The following is a 20,790-nucleotide window of genomic DNA, read 5'->3' on the forward strand; positions in this document are numbered from 1 at the left end:
CGTCTCTAATTACTTGTCCACTTTCTTTTTTTAGTTATTCCTAATTATTTGTCTATTTTGACAAATCAAGAAAGGATAAATATTTTTACCTATTATATCCTCAATTAATTACTTAGAAAAATGTAGAACTTCTTGACAATCTTAAATTTTTAATTCATCCACTTCACAATTAATAGGGGCAAAATGATAATTTCACTATGTCAATAATTGATTTCTTAATAGGTATGTCAATTCAAAAGTGGACAAGTAATTAGAGACCGGGAAGTATGAATAGCCCACTAAAATTACATATACATATCCAATTCCGCATTACATATACAAGACAAATTAAAACTTCCACTAAAATTACACTCGTTTGAATCCTCTGATTATGTTTCTCGTTCAAAGCATCAACGAACTGCTAGAGACAACCTTTGATGATCTTGTTGGTTAATGACCCGAGGACGATCGAATTTCTTTCCACAACCGATGCACATAATGTATTATAAGTCACAATAATTGATAATTCAAAACATTTAAAACATCTATGAAAAATTTACGATAAAAAATACACTTATTTGAATCTCGAAATCCGAAAAATGTCACATAAAATGGGACGAAGGGAGTAATTCTTATTTGTTGGGTGATATTTAGCTAATCGAACAGAGAAAATGTAGATACAATTTATAGTTAAATTTATTTAATTTTACACATAAAGCAAGCATTAAACCGTTATAAGTTTCAAAGTCACAAGTTATCTATCATCCACCAAATACAGTAAGGGTTGTTGAGCCAAAACTAATACAACCGAAGGACATTGACTAGACGATTAATTTAACGGGACAGTGAAGGCAACCTTTGTAGGCTTTAAGCTGCAACAAGTTAAGCAACTGGAGGACGGAGGACATGGTCCTGTGAAGTATCAACAGCAGCAGGAGGCATGAATTGCCACATCGCGACACCAGGGTAACTCATGATTGGCACCAGCTTGCTTCCTGGAAATTGACCATGAGCAGCAAATGCAGAAGGTATAGCAGGAGGCAAGAAACTAGGTTGCGCACTTGTAGTCTTTAGTTGTTGCTCTAGCTTCTCCTTTTCAGCTTTCAGCCTCTGTTTTTCATCTCGAAGCTCGGTTTTCTCAACCTACACAAGTTAACACATGCTCGAAGTTCAGGAGCAGAAGAGTGAAGTGATGTTTTAGCTTGTCTTGTCCCCATTACAAAATGGAAAAGCCTTGGTACCCTTAAACAAATGGAATGGCAGATGCAAGATTAAGAAAAAGTGAATTTTCTACTAGGAGCATTGCGAGGGAATTAATACTAGCCTTTAACTCCTTGATCTTTTCTTGCAGATTCAAGTTTGAGTCTTTCAACTTTTGAGCTTCATCACGTAACTGGGTCACCATGCGAACAGCATCAACAAGAATAGCGGATTTGTCTGTTTTGGGGGGCCTGCCAGGCTCAAGGAGTGCACCCAATTCCATGAACCTAATAAGTAGATCAATTTTAGCAATTTAGGATGAAATAAACGGAGAAGGTTTTATGGAATGGGTTGTGAGATCACTTGTCATTCAGCTTATCTCTTCGCAGTTTCTCTCTGCAAGCTTTGGAACTTGTTGGAGCACATGATTCAACCCTTGCCCTGTAACAATTACCTAAATGGTGAGAGAAAATAGTGAACAGATATAGGTCAAGACATCTGACTTTCCTTTCAACAGTAAGATTGAGGTCCCAGAGCTAAAAGGAATACTTCAACCAACAAATTAGTTCAACTTGGATTGTAATTATAGGATTAGGAATATATCAGTGGGACGTCATGTAACCTGTTAAATCACACGATGTTGAAGCCTTAATGAACTTGTAGAATGCCAGAGCATAGTGAATTCTTTCCAATAGAACCTTAAGAATATGTCTTGAGTAATGCAGATATATCTAATGCAGGCTCTTAAAACAAGAAATTAATCGGTTCAATGGATTCAACATTCTCAAACCTTGCCAGTTAAAAGCAGAATACAACAGATTTTTCAAGATGATAAATCACAGAAATAAAAAAGGATAAAAAAACTCAGAACTTAAAAAGAGAGTGGGAAATGTGTCACCTCACAGATTTAAATAATAATTATTTGAAGCAGAAGCTAATCAATTAAACTATATCCAACAATTGAGTGCAGCACCACATATTTATTCAACATCAATAATGGAGATCGGCACAAAATGTCCAGAAAAGGCAAAAGTTCTTACCGTTTCTTAGAACCACTTTCCTTTGGGTAATCTGATTCACCAATCGACCCATCAATTTCAGAACTAAAAACAAGCACAAAAAAGAAGGAAAAACCGAAGTCAACACAAATACTAGAAAGAAGATCTCCTTTGATTGCTAACATTAAATAGAAGAATTAGGCACATGAAAGAACGAAAATTATGTTTATGGAAAACCTAGCAAAATGCACACCTTGAACTAAAAAGCACAGAAAACTCCTAGATGTATCCATCCTACTCACCCCTACTGTTCTATTTTAAAAATTCATATAGAAGCAGCTACATCATTTTCCAGCTTACAATCAAGGAAAATTTTAGTCATTCTACTGGATACTAGAAACAATGAACCCCCCCCCCCCCCTCCCCTCCCCCCAAACACACACAAAGCATGCTTCAAGTTTAGCCAAGATAACAACATTTTTCTATTTCGTGCTTAAGTAACAGTTCTAGTAGTTTTAGGTAAACATCCATACAGGCAACACCAACTAGTCTAGGTCACACCCTTGGATGTTTGTCTTTAAAAACCTATTATTGAATATTGTAATAAAATGGGTCAAAACAGATCAGAATTGATATAGAGGATTATTAGCTGACGCAACTAGTAAGAGACTGAGGCATAATTGTTCTTGTGGTGGTTGTAGAAGCAGCACTAGTTGTTATTCTCCTGTTCCTTTCCTCGATATTTAGCTTCCTCCTCTATTCTTCCTTCTTTTTTTCAGTCCATCTTCAAATATCCACACACATCTTTTTTCTTATCTTCCTCCTCCATATCTGTTCCTCTTTCTACTCTACACCTTGCATTTCCCCCTTCTGTTCTCAATAATTTAAGTAGTAATATCTTTCTCTATTAACTGTTGTCAAGATTCTGCACACTAGACTAAGCTTTTCCAGTTCTCTACTTCCCAAAACGATGTTTAACGATAGATTGCCCATTCCTTTTAAACCATGTTATCATTTCTGGGCTAATATCTGTTGAACTCTTTCTGCACACTAGATGCTCTGTCCTAAGTATTTTCCTATCCTCCATCCTCAGTACATCCTCCTTTGTATTGTTTCTTATCCAATCTCTGCCACTACTACCAGGTTCTGATGATGCCCATCAGTAGGCTAAACGCAAGATTCCAATGGAAAGTTGGCAGCACGCGAGGGAAGACAGTAAAATATGCAGCGATATTATATCTTCAACCTGCTCCTCCACTAAAGACTGGATGTTAGGCACCTTATGCTAGGTTGCACTCAAAACCATTAACGTTCTATCTCTATAACTCGGATAAAGAGAAAACTTCCAGTAATTTAATACTTTAAGCATTTGCCTCCGTTCTATAGTTGAAGTCAAGACTCTAAATAAAATATAGGACTAAAGTTATACAAGATACTATTTTCCATCATATATAGTGCTACATTTAAACTTATATTTTCTGTGCAGGTAGATAGTCCAACTCCATCACTTCCAAAAGTTGTAATTTTTCATCTGGAAAATGAAAAAAATGAAATGCTTCCATAATCCTAGACTTAGACACAAGTAATACAGTGGCATCAAATCACAATAAGAGAAAGTAGAGCTAGATGGATACAACTCTAAATACCACAAATAATAACAGAAACCATGCCAAATTAAACTGTCTTTGGGCTCAAATCAACTCCAAATGTGCATAAAAAACCTTAAAGTTGTAAACTTCACAGCATATAGAGGAAAAACACAGTTATTTCCTAAATAATAAACACATCACAGATTCATAAATCAGCTAAAAAGGATCCAAACTTTACTGAGTCACAAAAAGTAATTCAAGAAATTGAGAACTCAACATACCTAACATTCCTTGAACCATTCAAATTCTGCACAGGCCAGTTAAACCCAGATGCAGAAGGTGAGAAATTCGAATCAGGGACGGAACTATCTTCAAATCCATAATCATAAAGCCAGTTGGTGTTCTCCGGTGAAACCATCTCCGATCAATCGCCGGGCAGAAGATGAAAAAAATAATTCTCCCGGAAAATTCTCCGATGAGGGTTTCCAATTGCTGTTTGGATTGGAAAATGAATTTGGGTAAAATTCAGATTTTTTTTTCTTTTTATTATTTCTTCATATTGGCATTTTTTAAAATTAAAATTTAAAAAAATTAATGGGCTTCCACGATGTTGGCACATGATTGGGCTTTGGGCTTTGGGCCTGTCATTGTCGCGACGAAAACTTTGATAATGACTGGTTAACAACTTACATACACACGGTAAAAAAGGGGAAGTGCTCGTACACCCAATTTTTCGTGTCACATTTAAGTTATGTCCTAAGTTTATCAATTTTTGTACGTCCATTCATTTTAGAATAGAAATATTTAAAGTTTCGATACTTTCTGTCAAACCTAATTTCAGTCTCTTTATTCGATTTTAGTTTTTTTTTCTTGAAGTTCATGCACATATAATTGAATTTGATTATTTTTACTTGAAGTTTAATTAATCGTAAGAAACTATAAACATCACATGTCCAAATAAGATGCTGATCTAGTTTATTAGTGAAGGAGTGAAGTATAGGTTGTATAATGGAGATAGAAACTATGCTTAGTTGTAACCCTGTGATTGGTTAATAGTAATCTATATGAAGAAAAGGATTGAAAATAAGTGGCCTAAAATGCCCTTATGTAGTATCGCTATCATAAAATGTCCAAATCCTAGGAGATGATGTAGACCATAGCAACCTACAAGTACATAAATTGGGTATAAATAAATATAACTTTTGGGAAATTTTCAATTAAAAGTAGGGGTTATACTTTAATAAATTTTGATGTTATGTATTTAGTTCATTGAAAAATATTAGTAAAGTCAATTTTTTAATAAGTCTGAGCAATATAGCTAGTGAATGACATTAAGTACGCAAAAATTGGTGAGCTTGAGTGGTTATCATTAAGTGAAACCATATTATATTATACACATTATAAAAACTTGGATAAATTGCAGTCATACAATATGCGATTAGCCACTAAACAAGAATAATTGAGGTTTTTTTCCTACTGTATATGATAAGCTTTTGTATGATGATGATATCATATTATTCCTCTTGGACTATTAACTATAAAAAAATAATTGTTAGAATCCAATTGGAGTTTAGAGGTAATGATGTGTTAGAGGTAATGAGCGTCAAGCGGATGACTAAGATAACTTTTTCAATGTCGACGATAGTTTAATCCTAAATAATTATGAATTCAAGACAGATCGCTTATGATGAAATTGATAAATATGTTACTCTTAGCAATCCACGCTCTTTGGAGAATTGAGCTGAGTTCGGGGCTTGGATCATGAAGATGGGAGTGGGTGGCTAAAATAGCTTCCTCAATTTCGACAATTACTTATTCATAGGTTATTATAAATTAAACTTATGTTACTTTATATTGCTTATAATTCATGCTAATGCTTATGTAATGTGGAGTACAACGTCAGCATCAACTTAGTAGTTTGAATAAAATAATATTTGGTTAGTATTATAATATATGATTGCTATTAGGTAAAGTGCAATGCCAGTAAAGCATACATTTGATTAATGAAATATGCTGTTTCTGTGGCAGAACAAACTTTTCAATAATTTGTCCCTCTGAATAATAAAATATTTTTTCTACATTTGAGACATAGTAGAAAAATATCCGATATAAGTATCAATGACTAATTCTACGTCTCGGGAAAATCAGAACATACATTTAAAATTATAATTTTGTCTTGCATTAAGACTAGTTATGGATAAAGAAGTGAATTTGAACCGTGTATTCCAAACTTATAATCTAATGATTTTCGTGTAGAGTTCAATTTAATAAGTGAGTCCAAATTTTACGATCTCCATCCATCCTCTTCCCCAAATCTAGATTTACTTGTCGTTTTACTGCAATTCTACAATGCGTTTCTCGGAAACGAGAAAGTGAAACTACTTGACATTGCATATTAGAACAAATTAAAACTCGATTCGCATCAGTATATTTGATAAAAAAGAATAAGAGAAGTTCTATTAGAAAAAGCCCATTTGTCATTTCTATTACAGGCCCATGCATTAATGGACAGTGTCTAGCAATAAGCCCATTTGTCATTTCTATTACAATTAAGGTTAGTTTCCAATGTTTGAACAACATTCAACCTATGATATAGACATAAAAACAAGGAGACTTGAAATCCTTCCATAAGAAACGAATCTAAACAACAACCACGTCTCAGTTCCAAACAAGTCAGATGAACTATATGAGCTACAACGTAACACCGGAACAAACGTTTAATCAAATGAACTTTGGATCACAGATCTTATTTCTATTTGTTTTATACTAAAAAAAAAAGATGTAATATAAAGTTACAACAAAAGGAGAATAAGTTGTAAAAATGGAAAGTTACAACACTTAGGTAACTTCGTGAAAGAACATCAGGAGATAAATGTTTCAAAGGGAAAGGCCCTTTGCTATTACAGATACATAAGGCAGTATTCTTCTCTCTCCACACTATACAAATCGAAGGTGGATTCGGTTAGAGGGTGTGTTTTACTTCTGTTAAAATCATATGCCAATCATATAGAATAATACAGACCACACGCGGTTCCTAAAACTAGAACGAGTGTTCTATTAACACAAAAATGAAAAATTAGCCAATGCTCAAGCGAGAATCTGATGAACGCATGCTTGTTTGACGTCTTGGAATCCCAATCTCACACGCGTTAACCCTTGCTGCAAATCGGAGTGAACATAGGGACTCACCAGTAGAAGAAGGATCTGGTGCTACATTGACAAACATCAACGTCTTTGAGTCACCACCTAGACAGGGCTGATTAAACATGCAACAGTCAGAAATACAGGTACCAACAATCTGCATTAGTAATGCCATTGGATTTGACATATCTCAAAATAACTTGATGACAACCTACTCAGTTTTGGAAACAGATACAACAGTCCATTGGTATTTTCTATCTTTCGTTTAGTTAGCTCAAAACGCATACTAATTCGACACATCATAGGACTCAAAATAAGATAAAAGAGCCAATCCTTGTTTTTAAATTGGAGTAAAAGCAATTTTACCTGGAGAAGGTATGTAAGTTTTGAGTTCCTAAATGGTACATGCTCCTCTTTCTTTGCAAGCGCAAATATAACATCACTTAAAGACGATAAACTCTTGTTGATAGCCTGAATGAAAGTCAGAGATAGGTTTAGCGTAAATTTCTAAAAATCGGAATCTCTTGTAAAGAGAATGAGTAACTCAAATAACCTGAGTTTCTTTCAACCGATCTCCAGTAGACCCACTCTTAGATAGGCGCTCACTGCCAGCAAGATCAATCAAATTGAGTATGCCTTGTACTTGTTGTTCTGTGCTCTACATACATAGACATGAAACTATTAGTCCATTCAAAAATCTAGTTCTGAAATAGACGATCCAAATGGCGTGCTACATACAATATATTCTCACCTCATTAACACCCGAAATTCTTAAAGTGAAAACAAAATGACTTCTTGAAGAATTTTCATTCATCTGAGTCTTGCCGACAGACCTGCATGCATAATTCAGTAAGATGAAAATTTCGAAATTAAAATCTTTTTGGGTTCCACCAAATAAAGGAACCAAGAAGCATTAAAATAAAATAAGTTCCTCACTAAATCATCCTATTTTATGCAAAGACTGATGAAAAAATATAAAACTAAATTTAAGAAAAGAAATGCTAAGAAAAAAAGAGAAGCTGTATTTTTGTACCTGCTTTGTGCAGCCCGCCTTAGAAGAGAAGAAACCTTGCTACTACTTTGAACATCTACAACTGTCAGATCTGAGACATGGGTGTGGCCATTTGCATCATGTTTGATTGTATATTGCTTTCCGCCATTTTCTAGTCTTGAAGCATCGAAACCTGACAAAAGGTCCCGAATAGTCTCGTTGTATATTTCAAGCATTGAGACCTAAAGATAATGTGGAAAACCAATGTCAGAAAAGACAAACATAAAGAAAAACAGACTAATTACTGATCAAGAAGAGTTACAATTTCTCACCTGCATTTCATATTTCCACCCTTGTGCTTGAAGAGACTGCCGGGTCTCAAATACCTGTTCTAAAGTGCGGGGTATTAGTCCTTTATTTTCTGCACTTTCTGGGTTGCCCATCATTGTATGTGTCTTGCCAGAACCAGTTTGTCCATAAGCAAATATGCAAACCTGAAAAAATAGATGAGAATCAGCTATGGATGAGGCTTTTTGTGTTTCTAAATTGAATGATTTGACATATCAAAAGAAAAACGAATACGGCGGCATTTGTCTGGACATAGAGTTTTAAGAAAGAAAGAAAGCTTTTTGACACATACCAAAAGTATCCTTGGAACATAAGACCTTAGACACTATGACATTTCCATGGTCTTAAGAGCATTTCATTGAGAGTAACATTTGCTTTTACTTACTAACGCGAGACTACTGACTTGCATTCATACACAAAGTTTAAAAATATATCACCTTATAACCATCACACGACAGCAAGCATCAATTGCTTTTCTTTATTAACATGAGACTTGCAGAGAATGAGTAACTCAAATAACCATCAAGAGCACTCTGTACAATGTTTAAAAATACATCACCTTATAACCATCAAGAGCACTCTGTACAAGCTGGGATATCTCAACAAAAACATCTTCTTGTGAAGCTTCGGGAGTGAAAACTTTGTCAAATGTGAAGGAATGCTTTTGTCCTTGGTAATAGAAATATTAAATCAATGTTAACAGATAACCATCAAGAGCACTCTACTGAAATACAATTAATATCTGGTTAAATGTGATAGAAACACATACTCACCATTTTGTGCCAAGTCAATGCCTCTCCCTTGTGCTTCCATTGAAGATGGAAAAGAGACGACATTTGCTTCTGCACCAACACCATCTTCAGATAATAAAGGTCTCACTCTACAGAAAACCCGTATGTTGCCTTTCAGTTCCTGTATAAGAAACATTCATAAGTGAACTTTTAAGATATTAGTTGCGTATCATGTATGTGAACTTTACCAGTATAGTATTGTGCAATTTTTTCCGAAGTTTCTCTCCTTCCACAACTTTTGTTTCTGCATCAACAAGACGCTGACGCAAATCAAAAATTACTTTCTTTTGCTCCTCATATTCTGATCTGGTTTCGAGTGCTGACATGTCGGACATCTGACAAAGTGATAAAATATTTAAGAGAAATATCTTTACAGCTTATGAGGTATATGGACTATAGAAATCCCAGAAAGGAAAAAGGAATCTCAATATACACAGCGAAAGTGTGTTTTCATGCCATATTGTAACGCACCTCTAATCTCTTCTCTGCAAAAGTAAGTTTTTCTTGCAATCTGTTAATTTGTTCAGATTGAGACAGACAACTTGCCTGAGGAAAAAACCAAGAAAGAAGGCCGTTTACTACAAATATATATTGCTTTGTGAAGTTCAGACAAACAAATAAAACAAGACGGACCTCCAGCTCGTTTGCCCTTACTGTCATGTTCTCTAACTCAGCAACAGATTTCCCATTACATTCCTTATATTTTAGTAATTCAGCATTTAGAACCTGGACTTGATACAACTGTTGATCACGATCATCCCTCATCTTTTGTAAATCTCCCCGCAAACATCCAACTTCACTTGCTAAAGTTTCTTTTTGTTTGACAGCCTCATCTTGAACAGCCTTTTTAAGCAAGAAGGAAGAATAAGAAAATGACTCAGTAGTTGACAAACACAAGAGCCATTCTTCAGCTTATACAGCCTACCAAGTCCAGATATTTAGAAATAATCCATGAGAAAGTTAGATACTTAAAGACATCAACAGACCAAGCAGATAATACTTTGGAGAAAAACACCATACCAAGAAAACCCCAAGAATCAGAAACGTTATCTAGAAATCTGAATAGTGCCATAATGCCGTCAAATTTAGCTACCGGACCATAAAGTTAGTTGTCGCTACAGGTTGCAGAAAGCAACAGAAAGCTTCAAGTAAGAAAAAGCAGTTCTTTAATTCCTAAAATGAAGCAGACATTTACATTGCTGCAGAGTATAAGTTAACTTGACCAGATGCTACATATAAGTATTCAAATAGTGGAGATGGAAACAAATAAGCTGCATTGATGCTAACAACAGGAGACAAGGAACCAACATGAAAATCTAAAACTTACTCTAGAAGAAGAGAGCTGTTCCTGCAAAGAAGTATAGTGACCTCTGAGAGTGCTGAGATTTTCAAAAACAGCAGCTTTCTCCTTCTCCACTCGCTTCAATGTTTCATTTGTTGAAGCAAGTTCGGACTGGAGCTTACTGTTGTACTGCTGTAAACTTGTATTATACTCCTGTAACCGCTTGTACATTTCATTTAGTGATTGAATCTGCAGATATAAGCAAGACATAAATCCAACCAAGCAATTCACTACTATAATCAAACCAAAACAATACCTTGTACATCTCCTTACCTTTTGAGTTGCACTTGAATTGTCTTGTTGAGATCTCTTGAGCTCTTCAGAAACTGAAGCTTGCAGTTTCTCTGCTGCATCTCTAGCCTCTTTCTCTCTACTAAAGGAATCCATCGCTTCCTGATCAAAATGTCAAGTAATTCAGAGACAAAGCTATTATTTGCCACAGGGGAAGCTCCAACAAAAATCCCAAATTTATGAAACACGATATTTGCCCAGCCTCTTACCAATTTGGCTGACTCCTCTTTTGCACATTTTTCTTGCAGAGCTTCAATGGTTTTCCTTAACTCCATTATGATTGAATTCAACTCTTCCTCTTTGGCTTTCATTAACACCTCTAAGAAAAATGCAAAAGAGCTAAAGTAAGTTGATTATTCATTGGACAGCACTAACTTGTACAAGAGGAACACAATCATACCCATCTCGTTGCATTTCTTTTCTGCTGACTCTAACAAGCTTTTAAGTGATGCTTGTTGTGTGACATTGTTTTCTTCAAGCTGTTGGAACCACTTAATGCAAAGCTTAAGTCTTCTTATGTATTCTGACATGAGATCACACTTTTCCTGATAGGAACAATATAAATCAAATTAACATTTCTATAACTTAGCAAGTAAATGGTAAATTAACCAGAAGAATCAATTCAACATCTCACCTTAGTGTTAAACTTGTTCTTAGTTTTCAATTTCTCCGCGAGTAAAGCTTCAACATCCTCTTTTGTAAACTCAAAGACAGGGCCATCTGAACCAGCAGTACTTGGTGGTCCACTGGCTGGAGCCAGATCTGGAGCCGCATTTACCACTGCAAATGCTTGCCTAATTGGTCTACCACCAGTAGCTGCAGTCGGCATTCTCGGATTCACAATTTTCCTCTTCTTCTCTACTGTTATGTCATCTGTCGCATACTTACTCTGCAAAACCCAAAAAATCGGTAACTCCCAGAAATCAAACTTAAGAAACACCCAGAAATCAAAACCCAGAAACAAAACATGGGATTCTTCAATCAATCAAAAACAAGCCGAAAAAAAACAAAAATTCGAAAACACCCGCAACTTAAAATCCAAGAACAAAACATGGGGTTCTTCAATCAATCAAAAAAACCCGAAAAACCAAAAATTCCGAAACACCCACAAATTAAAACCCAAAATCAAAACATGGGGTTCTTCAATCTTCCAAAAATAAGCCAAAAACAAACACAAAACAATACACAGAGAAGAAATGATTGCTTACATTGGAAGGACTAGAAGGAAGAGGCGCTCTGTTCTGGTTCCTGGTAGGAGCCATTCTGAAAAAAGATTCGTAATTATGAAATGATAAAGAAGAGAGAGAAAAGACAAAGAAGTTACAATCAACGATTTGATTTGGGGATTTTTGAACTTTGAAGAAGTGGGTCCGTGGATTGTAATCGAAGCTATATCCCCAAATACTATCACTGCCGTTGCTTTGAATTGCAGTAAACTGAAAAACCCACACTGATGAATTTGAGAAAAAAAAAGATTAATTATCTTCTACTGTCTTCTCTCTCTCACTCGCTCTGCAACCCTAATTGGAATTTGGTTTTGATCTGTCTGAATCGACGGAAGCTTGGGTAAAACGACGAAGTTTTGGAGAATTTGAATTTTTTTGAAATGGAAGCAGGCGCTAGGGACTTTTTGGATTCGTTGAAATACGGACTACCGATTATACCCCTAACGGTCCAATTTAATACTTATAATTACTAGCACTTCTATTATGTACTCTTTTTTTTTTTACCTAAATTTTTATTCTCGATTCCACTTTACATGACACTATTTTCTTATAGTTTTGATAAAACAAAACATTACTATATTTTGATATTTACTTGTTATTGTTTTTCCTTTTTGCTTATTCTTGAGTTGTGGGTCATTCGAAAATAATCGAGAGATAATGTATGTGTATGTATTTAACGTCCTCCTACAGTTATGAAATTATACTAAATTTGTTGTTGTGTTATTTATATAGTTTTAATTTTTCTTAAGATATCCTTTGTTGTTGGTAGGAGAAGTCGATTCGTGATTTAAGCTTTGAAAGTGTTATATTATTAAAATTATTGTTTCATATATTCAATAATTCACTAATTAGAATTCACTATTATTCTATTAAAGTTTCTTTAGTGGCTATTCGTACAAATATTTGATCGGATCGATTCTGTTTTTCACTATTTTAGTGAGAATATTTTTTCCACCATGCATTTTTACAGTGAACTAGTTCGATAGGGAATGATTGGAAATTTCTCACTGATTCATAATGCAAAAAAAACCACCTGCTTCTAGTAGGTGACTGACAATTTTAGTAATTTTTTAAACTTAAATTTACCTATGCATCAAAATTATTAAGATTCAAATGAACTCGATGTTGTAATACTATATTTGTCTCTATTTAATATAAATGTTTTTATTAAGTCGTAAAGATTCCACGAATACGTATAAAATCACAAATTTGTAAAAGAATTTATTAAACTATATATCTATCTAATCAAATATTATTAGATAAATTATTACGAGTTACATTTTCTTCCATTTACATTTCGCCGGTCGAGGATTTAAATATTTGGGTGGGGGAATTGGGGTCCTCCAACGAGGCTCCATATGGCGCTTAGAAATCGTTGGTGTAGCTTTTAATAAACTTATCTAACATATTTAAATTTCAATATTACTTTACATATTCTTTTTCTATTCTTTATTTTTATCATTTTAAAATTGTGCACCATTAGTAAATATAATCCAATACTTATCCAAAGATATGATAATTAAGTTGAAAGGATAATATCGTGCTAAAAGCAAGTGAAAAAAGAAGAAGCTTTTGGAGCTTATTTCCGTTCATAAATTTTTATCAATCGATTTGGATCATCTAGGATCAAAGAGGCTGTCATTTATAAATAATTCAGATATAATCAAACACCTAGCTAGTATTTTCAACTTGACATACATTTCAATAATTTTAAGAAAATATATAATGTCTATATATGCTTAGGTAACTTGAGTTAAAAAACAAATGGAATCGATCTTTTGCCTTATCTTGCTTCCTATGTATGTCAAGAATACAATTCTAACCTTTTACCTTTTTCCCCCATTGGATATAAATTATAATATAATGTTTTTCTAGTGCTCTCAATATGCCAATAATGTCATTAAAGATAGCATTGGTAATATATCTTTTCACTTATTGGTGTTGTGTACTAATCCGTATAGTCCTTTTCAACACACCTTTCCTTAATCTTCTTCATTAGCCTAACATATTCATGTGTTATTTTCACAATTAGATAGTCTTTTACTATTAAAAAAAAAATCTCAACACTTTGAATTTATGCCTAACGTGTTTAGTTAACATGACAAAATGTGTAAAAGACTGTCATGTACATAGGCTTTTTAATTATTTAAAGTTTTCATCACATATTATTTCTAGTTGTCACCTAAGATTAAAAGAGCACAACCACGAGGGACCTTTTTTCAAAGGTGTGATGTTAACTTCTTGCCTTTTTAGGTGTCACCATTTCATCCACCTTATTATAGTTTTATCTTTTTTTCTTGTTGGTGAGCGGAGGTCAAAATAGTATTTAATTAATTAATTAATTAATTATAGTCTGGAAATTATGTTATTGATAGAGGGGTGGTAAAATTAGCCCAAAATAACATAATCGGCCAAATTTATTTAAGTTTGATTAGATTATTGACCTGTTTATTTATTAAATCAATCTATTTTAATCCACATAATTAAGCTCATATCTAATCGATGGGGTAATTTGGACTAAATATGTATAGCCTAGATTGGCACACGAGAAATCTTATTAATATTATTTTGATATGTGGTATATATAATCATACTAACAAAAAGAAAAAGGATATAATGTTCATTAATTTTGTATGGTAATTAAAAAACTTAAAACTTTGAGCTATTGAATTATGACTCATATATAACTCAGTCATCTTTACTCGGTCTATCTCAACCTAAATAACCTTAAGTTGAGTTGATGGCTCGCGATTTATTAACTCAACATATTTTGTCATATTAAAATTTTGTTCAACCCGTCTGTTTAACAACCCTATTGGTGAACTCTTTCTTTTCATATTCATTAAATTTTTCTATGCTTAGCTTGTTACCAAAATGGAGCATTGAGCAATCGTTTGGTATAGTGCGTGGCTAGAGACTAAAATGTCGACTAGGGAGTTAATTAACTAAATAATATATGAAGTGGAAATATATTTTGTTTGTATATAATATAGGCTTATATTAGTTCATTGCTTCTTGAACAGGCAATATTAAATTTATGTAGTTGCCTAATTAGGATATATAATATCAAATATGGAACTTGAAAGCGTAAAGAATAATACATGCTATTGGCCATGTTCTTTTAACAAAAAAACTCCTGATACTATAACTACTTCTCCATATAATATGGCTTTGGCATATAGTCAGTGGCGGAGTCAGTATTAGGAGTTTGGGGTTTTAAAATTTCTTTTCCTTCCTTATCAGTGACCTGTCAATTAGTTTTTTTAGGGGTTCACAAGTTATTACTTAATTTTCTAGTACAAATATAGGGTCTACGAAAAAACTACTGGGTTCGTTCGAACCCATGAACGGCCCCACCTAGCTTCGCCCCTGCATATAATATATACGAATCGGGCACCGACTAGTTCAGATTCATGTCAAGAAGTTTCATTTTAGGGCTCGATAAAGAGCTTTCTAGCTATCAAAGGTGGTTTCATACATATATGACTCGAATTCGAAATTACTTATTAAAATTGGAGAAATATTATTTATCACTCGACCACAACCTTTAGTGGTGATCATCAAACAAATAGTTGTTATGATACTATAACTACTCCTCCATATATTATGGCTTTTTTGGTAAATATATATGACAGTCCTTTCACGCTAATGTAACAGTACATAATACTGTAGTCTAACATATATTGGCAAGGTTTTGCATGTATGTCATTTTACGCTTGCTTGTCAAGTTAAAGGTCGCTTTCAAGTCAAGAAACTAATTTAAAATACATTAAATTAATGAAGTGAGTTTAGAATCGTAAGGTCTCACGCATGTTTAAATCCTAGTAAAGACAAGAAAAAAAGAACAACTATTAGTTGAGAGCATAGACAAAAATTACTACTTTTATTCTCATCTATTTTAGCTCCGTTGGGAGGTGACAAGTATCTATGAAAGCAATTAGTCGAGGTGTGCGTAAATTAAATGTGGCACTATTGTGTGTTACATTAATTGTGGACTGCCAGCTGCATGCAGTATTATTATTATTTATAGGTTCTTTCTTGTTATCCTTGTAATATCTTTGAAAAATTTATAAGTACTCCCATTTTCCCAAATGTGAATGACTATTTTAATTTGTGAAAATTAAAAAGGAAATTAGAGGACAATTTTTTTTAGATGGCATTGACTCTTGTATTTTTTTTTTTTGGAAAACTATTGTAAATGGATGTAGATACCCTCCGTCATACTTTTGGGACATTGGTGTCTCTGCCGTTCAAAAACTAGAGCATATATACCCTTTATACTAATGGACATACACGTGTCATAATCTTATCCACTGACCTGACATTTATTAAATACGGATCGACGAATAAGATTTTGCCATGTGTCCCTATTTAGTCTTCCGTTAGAGGGAATGACATAACCACTCTACTTTTTGGATGGCAGGGGCACCAATGGCCCAAAAGTATGATGGAGGGTATCTGCATATCATTTACGATAATTTGGGGTATATTTATCTTTTTTCCTTTTTTTTGAAGGCCAAATGGCAAATAATTGAAGTTACACGTGGCAAATCTTTAATTTGTTTAGTCGGACATGAATGTGAATTATTTGTTGGAGAATGAGATTGTTGACTTAAAATAATATCTTCTCAACTAATTAATTAACAAGAGAAGAAACTGAATAAGACATAGAAGCAGAACGTCCAAATTAAAGTTGGTGGCCTGCAAGAAATCACTAGATTCAAATCCAAGATGGTAATTTCTTCTTAGTCTTGATGAACTAAAATTAATTGAGATAGACACAAATTAACCGACAAACAACATTATAAAAAAGAAACGATCACTAAATTATAAGTTATCAATTTTCAACACGACTTTTAATTTGATCATAAATAGGCATAGTAAAGTAGTAGTTGTATATACATATCCATTAAACAAGAGCACATCAAAGGACAATATTTGATCAAAAGTTGCTTTAGATGGCAAGTTGAATTTTTTCGAATCTCCTTAATAAAATTTCTGATCGTGTCATTGATTGTGTACATATTACACTAATTCAAAGTTATGAAGTTGGCGAGTTTCACAATTTAAGATCGGAAGTAAAATTGTGCATAATTTTGTCACTGATTTTGGATGAGTCATATTTTTATGAGCTAATTTTATCACCTTTAATTTACGTGTGCATTTCGATAGAACTTTGAAAGTAGTTGAAAAATCACTATGTGGCCTTGAATTTTTTGCAACTTGGTACGTTTGGTCGTTGTATTTAAATTCTCAGTTTTACAAATACTTTATGCTTTTTAGTTGTGACTTGACAAGAAACTACCAATTTTATGAGGTTGTTTTTGACCAACTATTTAAACTTTTGAAAGGAAATTTTGAAGTTAAGATTTATAAGCTATCCTTCCAGAAAATTAAGGCATAAATAAAGAAAAATTTGCGTGAATTGATTAATTAAAGAATGAAATCATTGCTTAATTAACCCCTTTCTTCTCTTCTAGTTTAATCTTTGATTAAGTATTTGCGTTAAAAAAGTAACTTCTAATAAAGAAAAAAAGTTGTGAAGTAGATAAGAAAGTTTATCAATTTGGGTTCCATTGACATAAGAATGGTCCTATTGAGTTTGTTTCATAACAATAAAAACGTATTCGCACTTGCTGTTTATATCAAATCATACAAATTTATTCTAGCTAAGTGATTTGATTAGGTGAGTATGCATATTAATGAGGTATGGTCAAGTACTAAAACTCTATAAACTACAAACACATGTCATATATTTATTGATTTGATGTAAGCACTCGATATAAATAAGTTTTTTATTATTATTATGAACTAAATTGGGTAAGATTTTTCCAATTTTATTGCAAATTTTCATGCTTCATCAACAATATAATAATTATATTAGTATGTCTAAGCATATGAAAAAAAAAACAAGAGTTGATAAACTAAAGTTGGACTAATTAAGAAAAAGATGGAGATGCGGGGTATCGATCCCCGTACCTCTCGCATGCTAAGCGAGCGCTCTACCATCTGAGCTACATCCCCATGTGTGAACAGTGTTTGCAGAGAAAAACTATATCTAATCATAGGTTGCTGCTGCTCTTTTGAGTAGGGAACTTTCCCGCAACTCCTTATTACTATTTCGCTTTTTATAAACATAATAATGTCGAGATCCATTACTTCATAGGGTAGGAGAAGATATTTCAAAGCATTTTATCAAAGAATCGAAGTAGAATTAGGTTTCGAATTCCCTCCTATATTCACATTCTTTTTCCTTTAATACGAGTGAATAAATACATACTAGAATTTGAATACTCTTTTATCATGCATGTGAATTACTTAATCGATTACCTAATTTCACTAGTCTCATAGCCAACTCTTTAGCGTCCTACCATTCTTGTTATCAACAATTCAATTATTTTTACTCAAGGAACAAATGACAAGTTGGTATCATAGTGATATGACATATCAATTGACTCCTTGTGGTACTTATTCAGTATCTGGGAGTTGTATTGCTTTGTTGAGCCAATTACCTACATTAACAAAATATTCGTAAGAAGAATGTTCTTGACACGCCTTAAACTATGAAAATTTTAGTAAAACGAATTAATCCTACATATTAATATGTCAAGCATGTTCCTATATATATCTTCCCAAATGATACATTATATTTAACTATTTAGTTTCTTTTGTTGATCAATATATAATCCTCCAAAATATCAATTACATTTTATACATCTCTGTTAGAAAAGCTAGAAATAATCTTTATTTGCCCCTTTTTAATTTGGTTCCCTCAAGGTACATCACAAATATTTGGAGGGATCTTTGGAATTTTAACTTCTAAGAATTTGTGATCACCATTACTCATTAGTGCCTCTGTTTTCTTCCAGTCTGCATTTTCAGGCAGCTCAATCCTCCGAACACAGCCGTGTTCCCACCAGTTCCCCGCTCTCCAGTCCTTCGTCCCTGTCTCTACTTTCAGCCTCAATTGGGCACTTACCTCTAAAACTTTTCCATCCTCAACGGAGACACAAATGATACCTTTACCAACACCTGTTGCAACAGATGTCAATAGTGTTAATCGAGTTAATATTGCAAATCAGGGGCAGCGCTATAAGAAGTCTTACAATAAGAGTATATACATTTTGACATTTTTTTCATATGTACACAATACTTTTAGTTGAGAGCAATGAGTTCAGTTGAATACGTTAAATCCATCATAGATACGCCTCTAGAATGGGAACTTGAACCAATCCTACATGAAGCTCTACCCCTGCTTATGGCCCGCCAAGAGAACTACAACATGTTGCAGCTCCGCGGGACATTAGCCAATGGAGTTGTAGGTATATTTCCTTGTAGGCCGTTGAATTGTTCACGAGGGCAATTCAACAGCCTACATGGTCTAGTGTGTAGGGTACTAACTACTAGAAGCATCCTATATGTAGTTCTACTTATATTAATATCGAACTTTTCAAAAATATTGTCAGATACATGTTGGATCTTTCAAAAATATAACATTTTTACTATCAATATATTTTCAAATTAAATCCTACAATACTATAGTTACACTAAATGACATTCAAGTAAAATAAAAAACCTAGAATTCAGAATCCATAAAATTCAAATCTTGAATCAGCGTTTATATAAAACAATATAAAATTCAGGTAAATTAAATAAATCTCTCTTTGCTCACCTGGAATTTCTGCTTTCAACACATAATCTGTCTCAGTTTGAATCCAATCAACTTTGTACTGATTATTATTGGAACTTTTTGCATTGGATAATAACACATCTGAATCAAATTCCCATAGTGGAAATGCATCAGAAGGATCAAAAAATTTGCCAAACAATAGTGGACTAAAAAGTGAACCTTCACACAAAGCCTTATGTGTTATAAAATTCCCTTTGTTCATGAATTTCACAAACACATCTTCTTTTAATGGAACACACCATTTTTTTGGATTTGGTTCTTCAAATTGAACTTCAAGTTGTTTGTAACTAGTCATTGAATTAAATTTCAAGGATGAAAAAATCGAAAATAGGAAATTTGAATAATGGTGGATGAGAATTTGTGACTTGAATTTCTCTAATACTAATTCTAGTGGTACAAATAATCAAAGAAGAGAATAAATTCTTATGGAATATTTGAAAAAATGTTCTGTAAAGATAAGAGAATATATTTCTTTTCTAGATTTTTTTCTCTTTTATATACAAAAAAAAAAAAAGTATGAGAAAATTACTTGTGGAACACCACAATAAATCAACGGTTGTCGTTGAATTGAGACGCAGGTCAGAGTCAGATAGGACTGGAGGGGGGTTCGGAGCTGAAAATTATACCGTTGAACTCCTTTGGGCTTCTTCCTCATTTTACCGCAACCAACTACTTCATATTTTAAATTTTTTAGTGAAAATTCTGACTCAACCACTTGCGATAACCAACTGTTTGTCATATAAGGCGTCGTTTGATTCGAAATAAGTTTATCTTAGAATTATAACCTCACATTCTATATGAAATAGGTAATTTCATATATTATTTTGATATAAATGTAATTCTAGTAATGAAGAGAAGTGTGAAAGGAATACTTAAAAGTGCATTATCTGCTGATGATGACGATGATTAGTGTCACCAATTTTTTCTTTCTACTTTTTTTTTTTTTTTTATATTTCTTCATTTGTGGAATTAAATTAGCTTTTACCAAATGGCATTATTTCTGCATATCCACTAAAGGCAAAAAAATAAGCAGATGGAATCTGTCAGATTCATATTGAAAAAATTCATGGCCATAGCAGGTTGGAATCCAGTACTCCTTTTGAATACTGAAAACAAAAAGGCACTTCTATAAATTACTCTCAATTTTCAAATTAGTTAACCTCATGTAACAACACAATTCTCTTAAACCTTAATGATAATATTG

General features: G+C 33.4%; 3 protein-coding genes and 1 non-coding gene across 4 annotated transcripts; all 4 read right to left on the reverse strand.

Moving 5' to 3' along the window:
- Positions 1–646: 646 nt before the first annotated feature.
- Positions 647–4,352, reverse strand: LOC125808511 (transcription factor ILR3). The gene is made up of 5 exons (XM_049488201.1): positions 4,048–4,352; positions 2,220–2,282; positions 1,543–1,620; positions 1,304–1,466; positions 647–1,122 (listed from the first exon to the last, which is right to left on the reverse strand). Exons 1-5 carry the CDS (start codon positions 4,182–4,184, stop codon positions 862–864), a joined length of 702 nt encoding a protein of 233 aa, XP_049344158.1. The 5' UTR covers positions 4,185–4,352; the 3' UTR covers positions 647–861.
- A 2,201-nt stretch (positions 4,353–6,553) lies between these two features.
- LOC125808480 (kinesin-like protein KIN-14N) lies at positions 6,554–12,215 on the reverse strand. Its single transcript, XM_049488185.1, has 17 exons — positions 11,879–12,215; positions 11,305–11,559; positions 11,071–11,215; positions 10,880–10,989; positions 10,653–10,772; positions 10,365–10,568; positions 9,671–9,880; positions 9,509–9,583; positions 9,226–9,372; positions 9,020–9,158; positions 8,806–8,915; positions 8,231–8,392; positions 7,941–8,140; positions 7,659–7,740; positions 7,461–7,565; positions 7,274–7,378; positions 6,554–7,022 (listed from the first exon to the last, which is right to left on the reverse strand). The coding sequence occupies exons 1-17, from the start codon at positions 11,930–11,932 to the stop codon at positions 6,843–6,845; spliced, it is 2,403 nt and encodes an 800-aa protein (XP_049344142.1). The 5' UTR covers positions 11,933–12,215; the 3' UTR covers positions 6,554–6,842.
- Positions 12,216–17,847: 5,632 nt separating this feature from the next.
- Positions 17,848–17,920, reverse strand: TRNAA-AGC (transfer RNA alanine (anticodon AGC)). The gene has a single exon. It is a non-coding gene; the product is annotated as a tRNA-Ala (tRNA).
- Positions 17,921–18,642: 722 nt separating this feature from the next.
- Positions 18,643–19,902, reverse strand: LOC125808523 (21.7 kDa class VI heat shock protein). The gene is made up of 2 exons (XM_049488207.1): positions 19,569–19,902; positions 18,643–18,928 (listed from the first exon to the last, which is right to left on the reverse strand). Exons 1-2 carry the CDS (start codon positions 19,879–19,881, stop codon positions 18,669–18,671), a joined length of 573 nt encoding a protein of 190 aa, XP_049344164.1. The 5' UTR covers positions 19,882–19,902; the 3' UTR covers positions 18,643–18,668.
- Between the last annotated feature and the right edge of the window lie 888 nt (positions 19,903–20,790).

This window comes from Solanum verrucosum, unplaced genomic scaffold, assembly GCF_900185275.1.
Source record: "Solanum verrucosum unplaced genomic scaffold, falcon-dt-bn FXZP01000277.1, whole genome shotgun sequence".
Lineage (NCBI taxonomy): Eukaryota > Viridiplantae > Streptophyta > Magnoliopsida > Solanales > Solanaceae > Solanum > Solanum verrucosum.